Source organism: Phasianus colchicus, chromosome 36 (assembly GCF_987193195.1).
Source record: "Phasianus colchicus chromosome 36, bPhaCol1.hap1.1, whole genome shotgun sequence".
In the NCBI taxonomy this organism is placed as follows: domain Eukaryota; kingdom Metazoa; phylum Chordata; class Aves; order Galliformes; family Phasianidae; genus Phasianus; species Phasianus colchicus.
The window spans coordinates 2,549,820-2,567,921 of NC_143471.1; the positions used below are offsets into that span (position 1 = coordinate 2,549,820).

Sequence of the window (18,102 nt, forward strand, 5' to 3'; positions counted from 1 at the left end):
CCGTGAAACCATCGGGGCACACGCAGCCCCCGTTGAGCCACGTGCCCCCGTTGTGACACAGCCCTATAGGGGAAGAAATATAGGGGGCAATTAATGGGGTCGGAAAATTGGGGGAGGGGGGAAAAGCGTGGGGAGAAACGGGGGGGGGGGGGCGGTACCTGCGGTGGTGACGGTGGTTGTTGTGGTGGTGGTTGTGGGGCGGGTGGTTGTGGTGGTGGTTGTGGTGGTGGTTGTGGTGGTGGTTGTGGGGCGGGTTGTTGGGGTGTTGGTGGTTGTGGGGTGGGTGGTTGGTGTGTCGGTGGTTGTGGGGTGGGTGGTTGGGGTTGTGGGGCTGGTGGTGGGTGGGGTGTCAGTGGTTGTGGGGTGGGTTATGGTAGTTGTGGGGCTGGTGGTGGGTGGAGTGGGGGTGGTTGTGGGGTGGGTGGTTGGGGTGTCGGTGGTTGTGGGGTGGGTAGTTGGGATGGGGGTGGTTGTGGGGCTGGTGTTGGGTGGGGTGGGGTGGGTTGTGGGGAGGGTGGTTGGGGTGGGGGTGGTTGTGGGGCTGCAGGTGGTTGTGGTTGGGGTTGTGGGGCTGGTGGTTGTAGTTGGGGTTGTGGGGCGGGTTGTTGGGGTGTCAGTGGTTGTGGGGTGGGTGGTTGGGGTGGGGGTGGTTGTGGGGCTGGTTGTTGGAGTGTCGGTGGTTGTGGGGTGAGTGGTTGGGGTGTTGCTGCTTGTGGGGTGGGTTGTTGGAGTGTCGGTGGTTGTGGGGTGGGTTGTTGGGGTGTCAGTGGTTGTGGGGTGGGTGGTTGGGGTGGGGGTGGTTGTGGGGTGGGTTAAGGTGGTTGTGGGGTGGGTTGTTGGGGTGTCGGTGGTTGTGGGGTGGGTTATGGTGGTTGTGGGGCTGGTGGTGGGTGGGATGGGGGTGGTTGTGGGGCTGGTTGTTGGGGTGTCGGTGGTTGTGGGGTGGGTGGTTGGGGTGTCAGTGGTTGTGGGGTGGGTTATGGTAGTTGTGGGGCTGGTGGTGGGTGGGATGGGGGTGGTTGTGGGGCTGGTGGTGGTCGTGGTTGCGGTTGTAGGGCCGGTGGTTGTGGTTGGGGTTGTCGGGCTGGTTGTTGGGGTGTCAGTGGTTGTGGGGTGGGTTAAGGTGGTTGTGGGGCTGGTGGTGGGTGGGGTGGGGGTGGTTGTGGGGTGGGTTGTTGGGGTGTCGGTGGTTGTGGGGTGGGTGGTTGGGGTTGTGGGGCTGGTGGTGGGTGGGGTGTCGGTGGTTGTGGGGTGGGTGGTTGGGGTGTTGGTGGTTGTGGGGCTGGTTGTTGGGGTGTCAGTGGTTGTGGGGTGGGTTATGGTAGTTGTGGGGCTGGTGGTGGGTGGAGTGGGGGTGGTTGTGGGGTGGGCGGTTGGGGTGTCGTTGGTTGTGGGGTGGGTAGTTGGGATGGGGGTGGTTGTGGGGTGGGTAGTTGGGATGGGGGTGGTTGTGGGGCTGGTGCTGGGTGGGGTGGGGTGGGTTGTGGGGAGGGTGGTTGGGGTGGGGGTGGTTGTGGGGTGGGTGGTTGGGTTTGGGGTGGTTGTGGGGCTGGAGGTGGTTGTGGTTGGGGTTGTGGGGCTGGTGGTTGTAGTTGGGGTTGTGGGGCGGGTTGTTGGGGTGTCAGTGGTTGTGGGGTGGGTGGTTGGGGTGGGGGTGGTTGTGGGGTGGGTTGTTGGAGTGTCGGTGGTTGTGGGGTGGGTTGTTGGGGTGTCAGTGGTTATGGGGTGGGTGGTTGGGGTGGGGGTGGTTGTGGGGTGGGTGGTTGGTGTTGTGGGGCTGGTGGTGGTTGGGGTGGGGATGGTTGTGGGGCTGGTTGTTGGGGTGTTGGTGGTTGTGGGGTGAATTGTAGGGGTGGGAGTGGTTGTGGGGTGGGTTGTTGGGGTGTCAGTGGTTGTGGGGTGGGTTATGGTAGTTGTGGGGCTGGTGGTGGGTGGGATGGGGGTGGTTGTGGGGCTGGTGTTGGTCGTGGTTGCGGTTGTAGGGCCGGTGGTTGTGGTTGGGGTTGTCGGGCTGGTTGTTGGGGTGTCAGTGGTTGTGGGGTGGGTTGTTGGGGTGGGGGTGGTTGTGGGGTGGGTTATGGTGGTTGTGGGGCTGCTGGTCGGTGGGGTGGGGGTGGTTGTGGGGTGGGTTGTTTGGGTGTCGGTGGTTGTGGGGTGGGTTATGGTGGGTGTGGGGCTGGTGGTGGGTGGGGTGGGGATGGTTGTGGGGTGGGTTGTTGGGGTGTCGGTGGTTGTGGGGTGGGTGGTTGGTGTGTCAGTGGTTGTGGGGTGGGTGGTTGGGGTTGTGGGGCTGGTGGTGGTTGGGGTGTCGGTGGTTGTGGGGCTGGTTGTTGGGGTGGGGGTGGTTGTGGGTTGGGTTATGGTAGTTGTGGGGCTGGTGGTGGGTGGAGTGGGGGTGGTTGTGGGGTGGGTGGTTGGGGTATCGGTGCTTGTGGGTGGGGTGGTTGGGGTGTCGGTGGTTGTGGGGCTGGCCGTGGGTGGGGTGGGGATGGTTGTGGGGCGGGTTGTTGGGGTGTCCGTGGTTGTGGGGTGGGTGGTTGGGGTGTCAGTTGTTGTGGGGTGGGTTATGGTAGTTGTGGGGCTGGTGGTGGGTGGGATGGGGGTGGTTGTGGGGCTGGTGGTGGTCGTGGTTGCGGTTGTAGGGCCGGTGGTTGTGGTTGGGGTTGTCGGGCTGGTTGTTGGGGTGTCAGTGGTTGTGGGGTGGGTTAAGGTGGTTGTGGGGCTGGTGGTGGGTGGGGTGGGGGTGTTTGTGGGGTGGGTTGTTGGGGTGTCGGTGGTTGTGGGGTGGGTTAAGGTGGTTGTGGGGCTGGTGGTGGGTGGGGTGGGGATGGTTGTGGGGCGGGTTGTTGGGGTATCGGTGCTTGTGGGTGGGGTGGTTGGGGTGTCGGTGGTTGTGGGGCTGGTGGTTGGTGGGTTGGGGATGGTTGTGGGGTGGGTTGTTGGGGTGTCGGTGGTTGTGGGGTGGGTTAAGGTGGTTGTGGGGCTGGTGGTGGGTGGGGTGGGGATGGTTGTGGGGCGGGTTGTTGGGGTGTCGGTGGTTGTGGGGTGGGTGGTTGGGGTGTCAGTGGTTGTGGGGTGGGTTGTTGGGGTGTCGGTGGTTGTGGGGCTGGTTGTTGGGGTGTCAGTGGTTGTGGGGTGGGTTAAGGTGGTTGTGGGGCTGGTGGTGGGTAGGGTGGGGGTGGTTGTGGGGTGGGTTTTTTGGGTGTCGGTGGTTGTGGGGTGGGTTATGGTGGTTGTGGGGCTGCTGGTCCATGGGGTGGGGGTGGTTGTGGGGCTGGTGGTGGGTGGGGTGGGGATGGTTGTGGGGCGGGTTGTTGGGGTGTCGGTTGTTGTCGGGTGGGTTCTTGGGGTGTCAGTGGTTGTGGGGTGGGTTATGGTGGTTGTGGAGCTGGTCGTGGGTGGGGTGGGGGTGGTTGTGGGGTGGGTTATGGTGGTTGTGGGGCTGGTCGTGGGTGGGGTGGGGGTGGTTGTGGGGCTGTCGGAGGTCGTGGTCTTGGAGGTCGTGGGGCTATTGGAGGTCCCGGTGTTGGCGGAAGTCGCAGTGTTGGAGGTTGAGATGCTGACGGAGGTCACAGTGATGGCAGAAGTCGCGGTGTTGGAGGTTGTGGTGGAGGCAGTTGTAGGTTGGGTGGTTGCAGAGGAGGTTGTGGGGCTGGTGGAGGTCCCGGTGTTGGCAGAAGTCACAGTGTTGGAGGTTGTGGTGGAGGCAGTTGTAGGTTTGGTGGTTGTGGTGGAGGTTGTGGGGCTGGTGACTGTTGTGGGGCTGCCAGAAGTTGCAGTGTTGGAGGTTGTGGGGCTGATGGAGGTCGCGGTGCTGGCAGAAGTCGCGGTGTTGGAGGTTGTGGTGGAAGCAGTTGTGTGTTGGGTGATTGTGGTGGAGGTTTTGAGGCTGCCAGAAGTCACAGTGTTGGAGGCTGTGGGGCTGATGGAGGTCACGGAGTTGGCAGAAGTCACGGTGTTGGAGGTTGTGGTGGAGGCAATTGTAGGTTGTGTGGTTGCAGAGGACGTTGTGGGGCTGGTGGAGGTCCCGGTGTTGGAGGCTGTTGTGGTAGTTGCCACAGAGGTTGTAGAGGTAGCGACTGTTGCTGAGACGGTGGTTGAAGGTTTGGAGTTGCTGGTCGAGGTCGCTGTTGTGGAGGAGGGGTTGGGTGAAGGTTTGGAGGTGGTCGATGTGGAGGCTGTTGTTGTGGAGGTGACGGAGGAAGGCTTGGAGGTGGTGGAGGTGGTGACTGTTGTGGAGGTGCTGGTGGGTGAAGTTTTGGAGGTGGTGGAGGTGGAGGCGTCTGCTGAGGTGGTGGATGAAGGTTTGGTGGTGGAGGTGGGTGAAGTTTCGGAGGTGGAGGCGGTTGTTGTGGATGTGGTGGATGAAGGTTTGGAGGTGGTGGAGGTGGTGACTGTTGTGGAGGTGCTGGTGGGTGAAGTTTTGGAGGTGGAGGTGGGTGAAGTTTCGGAGGTGGTGACTGTTGTGGAGGTGGTGGATGAGGGTTTGGAGGTGGAGGTGGGTGAAGTTTCGGAGGTGGTGACTGTTGTGGAAGTGGTGGATGAGGGTTTGGAGGTGGAGGTGGGTGAAGTTTCGGAGGTGGTGACTGTTGTGGAAGTGGTGGATGAGGGTTTGGAGGTGGAGGTGGGTGAAGTTTCGGAGGTGGTGACTGTTGTGGAGGTGGTGGATGAGGGTTTGGAGGTGGAGGTGGGTGAAGTTTCTGAGGTGGTGACTGTTGTCGTGGAGGTGGTGGATGAGGGTTTGGAGGTGGAGGTGGGTGAAGTTTCGGAGGTGGTGACTGTTGTGGAGGTGGTGGATGAGGGTTTGGAGGTGGAGGTGGGTGAAGTTTCGGAGGTGGTGACTGTTGTGGAGGTGGTGGATGAGGGTTTGGAGGTGGAGGTGGGTGAAGTTTCGGAGGTGGTGACTGTTGTGGAGGTGGTGGATGAGGGTTTGGAGGTGGAGGTGGGTGAAGTTTCGGAGGTGGTGACTGTTGTGGAGGTGGTGGATGAGGGTTTGGAGGTGGAGGTGGGTGAAGTTTCGGAGGTGGTGACTGTTGTGGAGGTGGTGGATGAGGGTTTGGAGGTGGAGGTGGGTGAAGTTTCGGAGGTGGTGACTGTTGTGGAAGTGGTGGATGAGGGTTTGGAGGTGGAGGTGGGTGAAGTTTCGGAGGTGGTGACTGTTGTGGAAGTGGTGGATGAGGGTTTGGAGGTGGAGGTGGGTGAAGTTTCGGAGGTGGTGACTGTTGTGGAGGTGGTGGATGAGGGTTTGGAGGTGGAGGTGGGTGAAGTTTCGGAGGTGGTGACTGTTGTGGAGGTGGTGGATGAAGGTTTGGAGGTGGAGGTGGGTGAAGTTTCGGAGGTGGAGGCGGTTGTTGTGGATGTGGTGGATGAAGGTTGGGAGGTGGTGGAGGTGGTGACTGTTGTGGAGGTGCTGGTGGGTGAAGTTTTGGAGGTGGAGGTGGGTGAAGTTTCGGAGGTGGTGACTGTTGTGGAGGTGGTGGATGAGGGTTTGGAGGTGGAGGTGGGTGAAGTTTCGGAGGTGGTGACTGTTGTGGAGGTGGTGGATGAGGGTTTGGAGGTGGAGGTGGGTGAAGTTTCGGAGGTGGTGACTGTTGTCGTGGAGGTGGTGGATGAGGGTTTGGAGGTGGAGGTGGGTGAAGTTTCGGAGGTGGTGACTGTCGTGGAGGTGGTGGATGAGGGTTTGGAGGTGGAGGTGGGTGAAGTTTCGGAGGTGGTGACTGTTGTGGAAGTGGTGGATGAGGGTTTGGAGGTGGAGGTGGGTGAAGTTTCGGAGGTGGTGACTGTTGTGGAAGTGGTGGATGAGGGTTTGGAGGTGGAGGTGGGTGAAGTTTCGGAGGTGGTGACTGTTGTGGAGGTGGTGGATGAGGGTTTGGAGGTGGAGGTGGGTGAAGTTTCGGAGGTGGTGACTGTTGTGGAAGTGGTGGATGAGGGTTTGGAGGTGGAGGTGGGTGAAGTTTCGGAGGTGGTGACTGTTGTGGAAGTGGTGGATGAGGGTTTGGAGGTGGAGGTGGGTGAAGTTTCGGAGGTGGTGACTGTTGTGGAGGTGGTGGATGAGGGTTCGGAGGTGGAGGTGGGTGAAGTTTCGGAGGTGGTGACTGTCGTGGAGGTGGTGGATGAGGGTTTGGAGGTGGAGGTGGGTGAAGTTTCGGAGGTGGTGACTGTTGTGGAGGTGGTGGATGAGGGTTTGGAGGTGGAGGTGGGTGAAGTTTCAGAGGTGGTGACTGTTGTCGTGGAGGTGGTGGATGAGGGTTTGGAGGTGGAGGTGGGTGAAGTTTCGGAGGTGGTGACTGTTGTGGAGGTGGTGGATGAGGGTTTGGAGGTGGAGGTGGGTGAAGTTTCGGAGGTGGTGACTGTTGTCGTGGAGGTGGTGGATGAGGGTTTGGAGGTGGAGGTGGGTGAAGTTTCGGAGGTGGTGACTGTTGTCGTGGAGGTGGTGGATGAAGGTTTGGAGGTGGAGGTGGGTGAAGTTTCGGAGGTGGTGACTGTCGTGGAGGTGGTGGATGAGGGTTTGGAGGTGGAGGTGGGTGAAGTTTCAGAGGTGGTGACTGTTGTGGAGGTGGTGGATGAGGGTTTGGAGGTGGAGGTGGGTGAAGTTTCGGAGGTGGTGACTGTCGTGGAGGTGGTGGATGAGGGTTTGGAGGTGGAGGTGGGTGAAGTTTCGGAGGTGGTGACTGTTGTCGTGGAGGTGGTGGATGAGGGTTTGGAGGTGGAGGTGGGTGAAGTTTCGGAGGTGGTGACTGTTGTCGTGGAGGTGGTGGATGAGGGTTTGGAGGTGGAGGTGGGTGAAGTTTCGGAGGTGGTGACTGTTGTCGTGGAGGTGGTGGATGAGGGTTTGGAGGTGGAGGTGGGTGAAGTTTCAGAGGTGGTGACTGTTGTGGAGGTGGTGGATGAGGGTTTGGAGGTGGAGGTGGGTGAAGTTTCGGAGGTGGTGACTGTCGTGGAGGTGGTGGATGAGGGTTTGGAGGTGGAGGTGGGTGAAGTTTCGGAGGTGGTGACTGTTGTGGAGGTGGTGGATGAGGGTTTGGAGGTGGAGGTGGGTGAAGTTTCAGAGGTGGTGACTGTTGTGGAGGTGGTGGATGAGGGTTTGGAGGTGGAGGTGGGTGAAGTTTCGGAGGTGGTGACTGTTGTGGAGGTGGTGGATGAGGGTATGGAGGTGGAGGTGGGTGAAGTTTCGGAGGTGGTGACTGTTGTCATGGAGGTGGTGGATGAGGGTTTGGAGGTGGAGGTGGGTGAAGTTTCGGAGGTGGTGACTGTTGTGGAGGTGGTGGATGAGGGTTTGGAGGTGGAGGTGGGTGAAGTTTCGGAGGTGGTGACTGTTGTCGTGGAGGTGGTGGATGAGGGTTTGGAGGTGGAGGTGGGTGAAGTTTCGGAGGTGGTGACTGTCGTGGAGGTGGTGGATGAGGGTTTGGAGGTGGAGGTGGGTGAAGTTTCGGAGGTGGTGACTGTCGTGGAGGTGGTGGATGAGGGTTTGGAGGTGGAGGTGGGTGAAGTTTCAGAGGTGGTGACTGTTGTGGAGGTGGTGGATGAGGGTTTGGAGGTGGAGGTGGGTGAAGTTTCGGAGGTGGTGACTGTTGTGGAGGTGGTGGATGAGGGTATGGAGGTGGAGGTGGGTGAAGTTTCGGAGGTGGTGACTGTTGTCGTGGAGGTGGTGGATGAGGGTTTGGAGGTGGAGGTGGGTGAAGTTTCGGAGGTGGTGACTGTCGTGGAGGTGGTGGATGAGGGTTTGGAGGTGGAGGTGGGTGAAGTTTCAGAGGTGGTGACTGTTGTGGAGGTGGTGGATGAGGGTTTGGAGGTGGAGGTGGGTGAAGTTTCGGAGGTGGTGACTGTCGTGGAGGTGGTGGATGAGGGTTTGGAGGTGGAGGTGGGTGAAGTTTCGGAGGTGGTGACTGTTGTGGAGGTGGTGGATGAGGGTTTGGAGGTGGAGGTGGGTGAAGTTTCGGAGGTGGTGACTGTTGTCGTGGAGGTGGTGGATGAGGGTTTGGAGGTGGAGGTGGGTGAAGTTTCGGAGGTGGTGACTGTTGTGGAGGTGGTGGATGAGGGTTTGGAGGTGGAGGTGGGTGAAGTTTCGGAGGTGGTGACTGTTGTGGAGGTGGTGGATGAGGGTTTGGAGGTGGAGGTGGGTGAAGTTTCGGAGGTGGTGACTGTTGTGGAAGTGGTGGATGAGGGTTTGGAGGTGGAGGTGGGTGAAGTTTCGGAGGTGGTGACTGTTGTGGAGGTGGTGGATGAGGGTTTGGAGGTGGAGGTGGGTGAAGTTTCGGAGGTGGTGACTGTTGTGGAAGTGGTGGATGAGGGTTTGGAGGTGGAGGTGGGTGAAGTTTCAGAGGTGGTGACTGTTGTGGAAGTGGTGGATGAGGGTTTGGATGTGGAGGTGGGTGAAGTTTCGGAGGTGGTGACTGTTGTCGTGGAGGTGGTGGATGAAGGTTTGCCTGCTCTGGTCGTGTTATTGCCTGTTGTGGTTGTATCACCTGTTGCGGTCGTGTTGTTGCCTGTTGCAGTCATGTCATTGCCTGTTGAGGTCGTGTTGTTGCCTGTTGTGGTCGTGTCACCTGTTGAGGTCGTTTCATTGCCTGTTGTGGTCATGTTGTTGCCTGTTGAGGTCGTTTCTTTGCCTGTTGCGGTTGTGTTGTTGCCTGTTGTGGTCATGTCGCCTGTTGCGGTTGTGTCACCTGTTGCGGTTGTGTCTGTGCCTCCTGGCTCCCCTCTGCTCTCCCTGTTGTCCCCGCTGTCCGTTCTGGTGCTGCTGTTGCTGAAGCTCTGCCTGTTGTCCCAGCCTGCTGTCCTCCCCGTCCCTGCTGTCCCTGCGGGGTGTTGGTGGCACCTCTCAGTGTTGTCCCCACGTTGTCCCCTCCTCCACCTCCCCCCTTCCGTGTCCCCGGCCCCATTTTGTCCCCACGGCCACCCCGTGACACGCAGTGACACTATGGGGACACAGGTGAGGTGACACACGCGTGGTGACACACATGGTGGCACATTGGGGACACAGGTCAGGTGACACACGCGTGGGGACACACAGAGTGACACTGGGGACACTATGGGGACACAGGTGACGTGACACACGTGGTGACACTATGGGGACGCACATGAGGTGACACACACAGAGTGACACTATGGGACACAGGTCAGGTGACACACGCGTGGTGACACACACAGTGACACTATGGGGGCACATCCAGTGACACTGGGGACACACATGAGGTGACACACGCGTGGTGACACACACAGAGTGACACTATGGGGACACACGTGAGGTGACACACGCGTGGGGACACACACAGAGTGACACTATGGGGACACAGGTGAGGTGACACACGCGTGGGGACACACACAGAGTGACACTATGGGGACACACGCGTGGTGGCACATGTGGTGACACTATGGGGACACAGGAGAGGTGACACACGCGTGGGGACACACACACTGACACTGGGGACACACGTGAGGTGACACACGCGTGGGGACACACGTGGTGACACTATGGGGACACACGCGTGGTGGCACACGTGGTGACGCTAGGGGACACAGGTGAGGTGACACACGTGTGGTGACACACGTGGTGACACTATGGGGACACAGGTGAGGTGACACACGTGAGGTGACACACAGAGTGACACTATGGGGACACAGGTGAGGTGACACACGCGTGGTGGCACACGTGGTGACACTATGGGGACACAGGTGAGGTGACACACGCGTGGGGACACACACACTGACACTGGGGACACACGTGAGGTGACACACGCGTGGGGACACACGTGGTGACACTATGGGGACACACGTGAGGTGACACACGTGGTGACACTATGGGGACACACCCGGTGACACCGGGGACACAGGTGAGGTGCTACAGGCGTGGTGCCACACCCGGTGTCACTTTGGGGTCACCCGGGTGGTGACACGTGAGGTGTCCCCAAAGCTGCCGCTGCGGGGTCAGAGGTCACGGCGGTGGCGCTGCTCGCTGCGCCCTACCAGGAAGTGTCACCTCCACCCCACAAATAAAACCAGATATGGGGACTTATGGGGCACTATGGGACTCTATGAGGTTCTATGGGGTTCTGTGGGGCTCTATGGGGCACTATGGGGCACTATGGGGCACTATGGGGCTCTATGGGGGCACTATGGGGCACTATGGGGAAATATGGGGACTTATGGGGCACTATGGGGACATATGGGGACATATGGGGCACTATGGGGCACTATGGGGGACTATGGGGACATATGGGGACATATGGGGACTTATGGGGCACTATGGGGCACTATGGGGCACTATGGGACTCTATGAGGTTCTATGGGGTTCTGTGGGGCTCTATGGGGCACTATGGGGCACTATGGGGAAATATGGGGACTTATGGGGCACTATGGGGACATATGGGGACATATGGGGCACTATGGGGCACTATGGGGGACTATGGGGACATATGGGGACATATGGGGACTTATGGGGCACTATGGGGCACTATGGGGAAATATGGGGCACTATGAGGTTCTATGGGGCTCTATGGGGCACTATGGGGCACTATGGGGAAATATGGGGCACTATGGGGACATATGGGGACATATGGGGACTTATGGGGCACTATGGGGCACTATGGAGACATATGGGGCACTATGGGGCTCTATGGGGTTTTATGGGGACATATGGGATTCTATGAGGTTCTATGGGTCTCTATTGGGATATATGGGATTCTATGGGGTTTTATGGGGTTCTATGGGGTTCCATGGGGCTCTATGGGGACATAAGGGGACATATGAGATTCTATGGGGCACTATGGGACACTATGGGGACATATGGGGCTCTGTGGGTCTCTATGGAGCCAATGCTGCCCCTATGGGGGCTCAAAGTTCCTCCCCCCCAAAACAACAAACCCTATGGGGCAGAACAGCCCCAATGGGACCCCCCTCTGCCCCACATTTGCCCAATTTTTGCCCCATTTTTACCCCATTTCCCCCCATTTCCTCCCAATTTCTCCCCCATCTCCCCCTTTTCGCCCCATTTTCCCCCATTCTTCCCCCATTTCCCCCCATTTCCCCCCTTTTCCCCCCTTTTCCCCCCATTTCCCCCTTTTCACCCCATTTTCCCCCATTCCTCCCTCATTTCCCCCCTTTTCACCCCATTCCCCCTCATTTCACCCCATTCCCCCCATCTCCCCCTTTTCACCCCATTGCCCCCCATTCCTCCCCTTTTCCCTCCTCATTCCCCCCCCTTTTCCCCCCATTTCCCCCCCATTCCCCCTCATTTCACCCCATTTCCCCCCATTTCCCCCTTTTCACCCCATTTCCCCCATCTCCCCTTTTCACCCCATTCCCCCCCCATTTCCCCCCTTTTCACCCCATTCCCCCTCATTTCACCCCATCTCCCCCCATTCCCCCCCATTTCCCCCCTTTTCCCTCCTCATTCCCCCCCTTTTCCCCCCATTTCCTCCCCTTTTCACCCCATTCCCCCTATTTCCCCCCCATTCCCCCCTTTTCACCCCATTGCCCCCCATTCCCCCCCATCTCCCCCTTTTCACCCCATTCCTCACCCATTCCCCCCCATTTCCCCCCTTTTCACCCCATTCCCCCCCATTCCTCCCCTTTTCCCTCCTCTTTCCCCCCCCTTTCCCTCCCATTTCCCCCTTTTCACCCCATTTCGCCCCCATCTCCCCCTTTTTACCCCATTGCCCCCCCATTTTCCCCCCATTCCTCCCCTTTCCCCCCCATTCCTCCCCTTTTCCCCCTTTTCACCCCCATTTCCCTCCCATCTCCCCCTTTTCACCCCATTCCCCCTCACTTCCCCCCTTTTCACCCCATTCCTCCCCCATTTCCCCCCTTTTCACCCCATTGCCCCCCATTGCCCCCCATTCCCCCCCATTTTCCCTTTTCCCTCCTCATTCCCCCCCTTTTCCCCCCATTTCCCCCCTTTTCACCCCATTCCCCCCTCATTTCCCCCCTTTTCACCCCATTTCCCCCCATTTCCTCCCCTTTTCACCCCATTCCTCCCTCATTCCCCCCCATTTCCCCCCCATTTCCCCCCCATTTCCCCCCCTTTCGCACTCACCCACATCCCCCCCCCCAGACCCGGAACAGAGGATGACGATGATGACGACGATGAAGACGAAAGGGGAACCCCCCCTTTTTGGGGTCCCCCCCATCTCACCGCCCGGCCCCAATGCAGGTGCAGCCGAGGGGACCTTTGCCCCTTTCGAGATCTATGGGGCGGCGTCCCCCCCCCCCCCTCTTTTATCCCCCCCCCCTTTTTCCTCCACCCCCCCCCCCCTCCCCACCCCACCCTAATCTTAGTGATAAGGGACTGAACCTGAACCCCGGCGGGAAGGAATCCAAGTTCTTCCTTTTTTTTCTTTCTTTGGGGTGGGGGGGGGGGGGAAATCGGTGGGAAATTGGGGTTTGTGGGGGGTGGGGGGGGGGAAATTGGGGTTTATGGGGGGTGGGGGGGGGGGAAATTGGGGTTTATGGGGGGGGGGAGGAGGGAAGGGGAAATTGGGGTTTATGGGGGGTGGGGGGAGGAAGGGAGGGAAAATTGGGGTTTATGGGGCTGTGGGGTGCTGGGAGTTGAGGGGGGGGAGGGAAGGGGAAATTGGGGTTTATGGGGGGTGGGGGGGGAGAGGGAAGGGGAAATTCGGGTTTATGGGGGTGGGGGGGGGGAAATTGGGGTTTGTGGGGGCTGGGGGGGGGAAGGGGCGGAAAATTGGGGTTTATGGGGCTGTGGGGTGCTGGGAGTTGAGGGGGGGGAGGGAAGGGGACATTGGAGTTTATGGGGGGTGGGGGGGGAGAGGGAAGGGGAAATTGGGGTTTATGGGGGGTGGGGGGGGGGAAATTGGGGTTTATGGGGGGTGAGGGGGGGAGAAGGAGGGGAAAATTGGGGTTTATGGGGCTGTGAGGTGCTGGGATTTGAGGGGGGGGAGGGAAGGGAAATTGGGGTTTATGGGGGGGGAGAGGGGGGGAAATTGGGGTTTATGGGGGGGGAGGAGGGAAGGGGGGAAAATTGGGGTTTATGGGGCTGTGGGGTGCTGGGATTTGGGGGGGGAAGGGGAAATTGGGGTTTATGGGGGGGGAAGGGGGGAAAATTGGGGTTTATGGGGCTGTGGGGGGGGTAAGGGGGGGAAATTGGGGTTTATGGGGGGTGGGGAGGGGAAGGGGGGGAAATTGGGGTTTATGGGGGGGGAGGAGGGAAGGGGAAAGTGGGGTTTATGGGGGGTGGGGGGGGGAAAGGAGGGGAAATTGGGGTTTATGGGGGGTGGGGGGGGAGAGGGAAGGGGAAATTCGGGTTTATGGGGGGGGAAGGGGGGAAAATTGGGGTTTATGGGGGGTGAGGGGGGGGGAAGGAGGGGAAAATTGGGGTTTATAGGGGGTGGGGGGTGCTGGGATTTGAGGGGGGGAGGGAAGGGAAATTGGGGTTTATGGGGGGGGGAGGGAAGGGGAAATTGGGGTTTATGGGGGGGGGAGGGGGGAAAGGGGGGAAAATTGGGGTTTATGGGGCTGTGGGGTGCTGGGATTTGGGGGGGGGGGGGGGGAGGAATTTAATTCAATTAGGGCTTTTGCCCTAAAAGGAAATAACCCGATTTCAAATCTCCTCCCCCCCCCCCAGTAAGAAATATGTCGTCGTCCCCCCCCACAAAAAGTCCCATTTCTGTCCCGAAAGCAAAAAGCAGAAGGTCCCGTTTTTCACCCCAAAGTGGGGGGGGGGGGTGGGGGGTGGGATTATGGGGTGACGACGTGATGGGGTGACAATGTGATGGGGTGACAATAGGGGGTGACAGGATTATGGGGTGACGACATGATGGGGTGACAACGTGATGGGGTGACAACGTGGTGGGGTGACAGGATTATGGGGTGACAATGTGATGGGGTGACAACGTGATGGGGTGACAACGTGATGGGGTGACAATGTGATGGGGTGACAGTGTGACGGGGTGATGAAGTGACAGTGTGGTGGGGTGATGAGGTGATGGGGTGACGGGATTATGGGGTGACAACGTGATGGGGTGACGGGGTGACAATGTGATGGGGTGACAACGTGACCAGGTCATGGGGTGATGGGGTGACAGCGTGACGGGGTGATGAGGGGACAATGTGATGGTGACGGGGTGATGGGGTGACAACGTGATGGGGTGATGCCATGGCAAGGTGACGGGGTGACAGGATTGTGGGGTGACAGGGTGACGACGTGATGGGGTGACAATGTGATGAGGTGATGGGGTGACAACGTGATGGGCTGACAACGTGATGGGGTGACAGGATTATGGGGTGATGACGTGATGGGGTGACAACGTGATGGGGTGACAACTTGATGAGGTGACAATGTGATGGGGTGACGGGATTATGGGGTGACAACGTGATGGGGTGACAGTGTGATGGGGTGACAGTGTGACGGGGTGATGAGGGGACAATGTAATGGTGACGGGGTGATGGGGTGACAACGTGATGGGGTGACGCCATGGCAAGGTGACGGGGTGACAGGATTGTGGGGTGACAGGGTGACGACGTGATGGGGTGACAGGATTATGGGGTGACAGGGTGACAACGTGACGGGGTTGACAGGTCGAGAGGGTGACAGGGTGACAAGGTAACGGGGTGAATATAGGATGGGGGACAGCGTGAAGAGGTGACAGGGAGTGATGGGGGGACGGGGTGTTGGGGTGACCCCCATCTGGGGTCTTCCCCGTTCAATTCCAGTTGGGTTGGGGTCTTCCCAGTTCAACCCTAAATGCATTTGGGGTCTTCCCAGTTCAATCCCAGTCCTTTTGGGGTCTTCCCAGTTCAACCCTAAATGCATTTGGGGTCTTCCCAGCTCATTCCAAGTCTTATTGGGGTCTTCCCAGTTCAATTCCAGTTGGGTTGGGATCTTCCCAATCCAGTCCCAAATGCATTTGGGGTCTTCCCAGTAAAATTCCAGTTGGGTTGGGGTCTTCCCAGTTCAATTCCAGTCCTTTTGGGGTCTTCCCAGTTCAACCCTAAATGCATTTGGGGTCTTCCCAGTTCAATTCCAGTCCTTTTGGGGTCTTCCCAGTTCAACCCTAAATGCATTTGGGATCTTCCCAGTAAATTTCCAGTCCTTTTGGGGTCTTCCCAGTTCAATCCCAGTCCTATTGGGGTCTTCCCAGTTCAATCCCAGTCCTTTTGGGGTCTTCCCAGTTCAACCCTAAATGCATTTGGGGTCTTCCCAGTTCAATCCCAGTCCTATTGGGGTCTTCCCAGTTCATTCATAGCTCTACTGCTGGCGAGTCTGGGAAACAAATGGGAGAAAAATGGGAAAAATTGGGGGAAAAGTTGGGAAAAATGGGGGGGAAATGAGAAAAGTTGGGGGATAAACGGGAAAAGTTGGGAAAAATGGGGGAAAACTGGGAAAAGTTGGGGGAAAAATGAGCAAAATTGGGAAAAATGTGGAATAAATGGGAACAGTTGGGGGGGAAATGGTGAAAAATGGGAAAAGTTGGGGGATAAATGGGCAAAATTGGGGGATAAATGGGAAAAATTGGGGAAAATGGGGGAATAATGGGAAAAGTTGGGGGATAAATGGCCAAAATTGGGAAAAAGGGGGGAAAATGGGAAAAGTTGGGGGATAAATGGCCAAAATTGGGAAAAAGGGGGGAAAATGGGAAAAGTTGGGGGATAAATGGGGAAAATGGGGGAAAAATGGGAAAAAATGAGAAAAATGGGAAAAGTTGGGGGAAAAAATTGGGATGTGGGGTGTGGGGTTATGGGGTGGAGGGTTGGGGGGTTGTGGGGTTGTGGGGTGGGGGCTTATAGGGTATGGGGTGGGGGTTTGTGGGGTGGGGGTTTGTGGGGTGGAGGTTTATGGAGTTGGGGGTTATGGGGTGGGGTTTTGTGGGATTGGGGGTGGGGGTTTATGGGGCGAGAGTTTGTGGGGTGGAGGTTTATGGGGTGGGGGTTTGTAGGGTGGGGGTTTATGAGGTAGGGGTTTTTTGGGGTGGAGGTTTATGGGGTGGGGGGCTCTGGTGTGTGAGGTTTATGGGGTGGGGGTTTGTAGGGTGGGGGTTTATGGGATTGGGGTTTATGGGGTGGGGATTTGTAGGATGGAGGTTTGTGGGGGTGGGGGTTTATGGGGTGGGGGTTTGTAGGATGGGGGTTTGTAGGGTGAGGGTTTGTGGGATGAGGGTTTATGGGGTAGAGATTTATGGGATTGGGGTTTATGGGATGGGGGTTTTTTGGCGTGGAGTTCTATAGGGTGGGGGGCTCTGGTGTGTGAGGTTTATGGGGTGGGGGTTTGTAGGGTGGGGATTTATGGAGTGGGGGTTTATAGGGTGGGGGTTTATGGGGTGGGGGTTTATGGGGTGGAGATTTATGGGATTGGTGTTTATGGGGTGGGGATTTGTAGGGTGAGGTTTTGTGGGTTTGTGGGGTTTATGGGGTGGGGGTTTGTGGGGTGGGGATTTGTAGGGTGGGGGTTTATGGGATTGGGGTTTATGGGGTGGGGGGTTTGTAGGGTGGGGGTTTGTAGGGTGGGGGTTTATGGGGTGGGGGTTTGTAGGGTGAGGTTTTGTGGGGTGGGGGTTTATGGGGTGGGGTTTATGGGGTGGGGGTTTGTAGGGTGAGGTTTTGTGGGGTGGGGGTTTATGGGGTGGGGGTTCCTTACCTCTGGATTTGGGGTCGCCCCCCCCCCGGGGGTCCGTTGGGTGTCGGATTGGGGGCTGGGGGGGTTGGGGGGGTTGGGGGGCTCTGCCCCAAAATGCTGCGGATTGACCCCAAAACGGCCTCGTGTCCGGGGGGGGGGAGGGGAGGAACCTCTTCCGTTGACGTGGTAAATGCTGGGAAATGGGATTGGGGGAAAAAAGTGGGAATTTGGGAAAAGTGGGGGGGGGGGGGGGAAATGGAGGAAAATGGGGGAAATAATGGGGGAAAATGGGGGGAAATGGGGGAAATAATGGGGGAAATGGGGGAAATAAGGGGGAAAATGGGGGGAAATAATGGGGGAAATCATGGGGGGAAATGGGGGAAATTGGGGGAAAATGGGGGAAAATTGGGGAAATAAAGGGGGAAAATGAAAAATTGGGGAAATGGGGGAAATGGGGGAAATAATGGGGGAATCATGGGGGGAAATAATGGGGGAAATGGGAAAAATGGGGGAAATAAAGGGGGAAATAATGGGGGAAATGGGGGAAAATGAGGAAAAATTGGGGAAATGGGGGAAATAAAGGGGGAAATAATGGGGGAAATTGGGGAAAACAATGGAGGAAATGGGAAAATGGGGGAAATTGGGGAAAATTGAGGAAAATGGGGAAATTGGGGGGGAAATTGGGGGAAAATGGGGAAATTGGGGGAAAATCGTGGAAATAATGGGGAAAAATGGGGGAAATGAGGAAAATAATGGGGGAAAATAGGGGAAAATTGAGGAAAATGGGGGAAATCGGGGGGAATAATGGGGGAAAATGGGGAAATTGGGGGAAAATTGGGGAAATAAGGGGGGGAAATGAGGAAAAATGGGGAAAATGGGGGAAAATAGGGAAATAATGGGGGAAATCACAGAAAATGGGGAAAATTGAAGAAAATGCGGGAAATCAGGGGAAATAATCGGGGAAAATGGGGAAAAATGGAGGAAATGGGGGAAATAAGGGGGGAAATTAGGGGAAACTGGGAGGAATAGTGCGGGAAAATGGGGAAATTGGGGGAAAATGGGGGAAATGAGGAAAATAGTGGGGGAAAATGGGGGTAATTGGGGAAATAATGGGGGAAAAATGGGGGGAATGGGGAAAATAGGGGAAATAATGGGGAAAATGGGGAAAATGGGGGAAATGAGGAAAATAATGGGGGAAAATGGGGGTAATTGGGGAAATAATGGGGGAAATAATGGGGAAAAAGTGGGAAATAATGGGGAAAATGGGGAAAATTGGAGAAAAAAATGGGGGGAAATTGAGGAAAGTATGGGGAAGTTGGGAAAATAACGGTGTAAAATAAGGAAAAATGGGGAAAAATCAGGAAAAATCAGGAAAAATTGGCATAAAATAGGGAGAAATTGAGGAAAAAACAGGAAATTGGGGGAAATAATGGTGTAAAATAGGAGGAAATCAGGAAAAATCAGGAAAATAGCTGGAAATGGGGATAAATGGGGGGAAAATCCGGGGAAAATGGGGGAAAATGGGGGAAAAT

The 18,102-nt window shown here is 57.4% G+C and overlaps 1 protein-coding gene across 1 annotated transcript; it reads right to left on the bottom strand.

The window, feature by feature from the left end:
* Nucleotides 1-7,065: 7,065 nt before the first annotated feature.
* LOC149913602 (uncharacterized) lies at nt 7,066-8,731 on the bottom strand (the record flags this gene model as incomplete). The annotated part of the gene is made up of 1 exon (XM_090129348.1): nt 7,066-8,731. A coding segment is annotated over exon 1 (1,578 nt), but the record flags the coding sequence as incomplete, so codon positions are not given.
* Nucleotides 8,732-18,102: the final 9,371 nt, after the last annotated feature.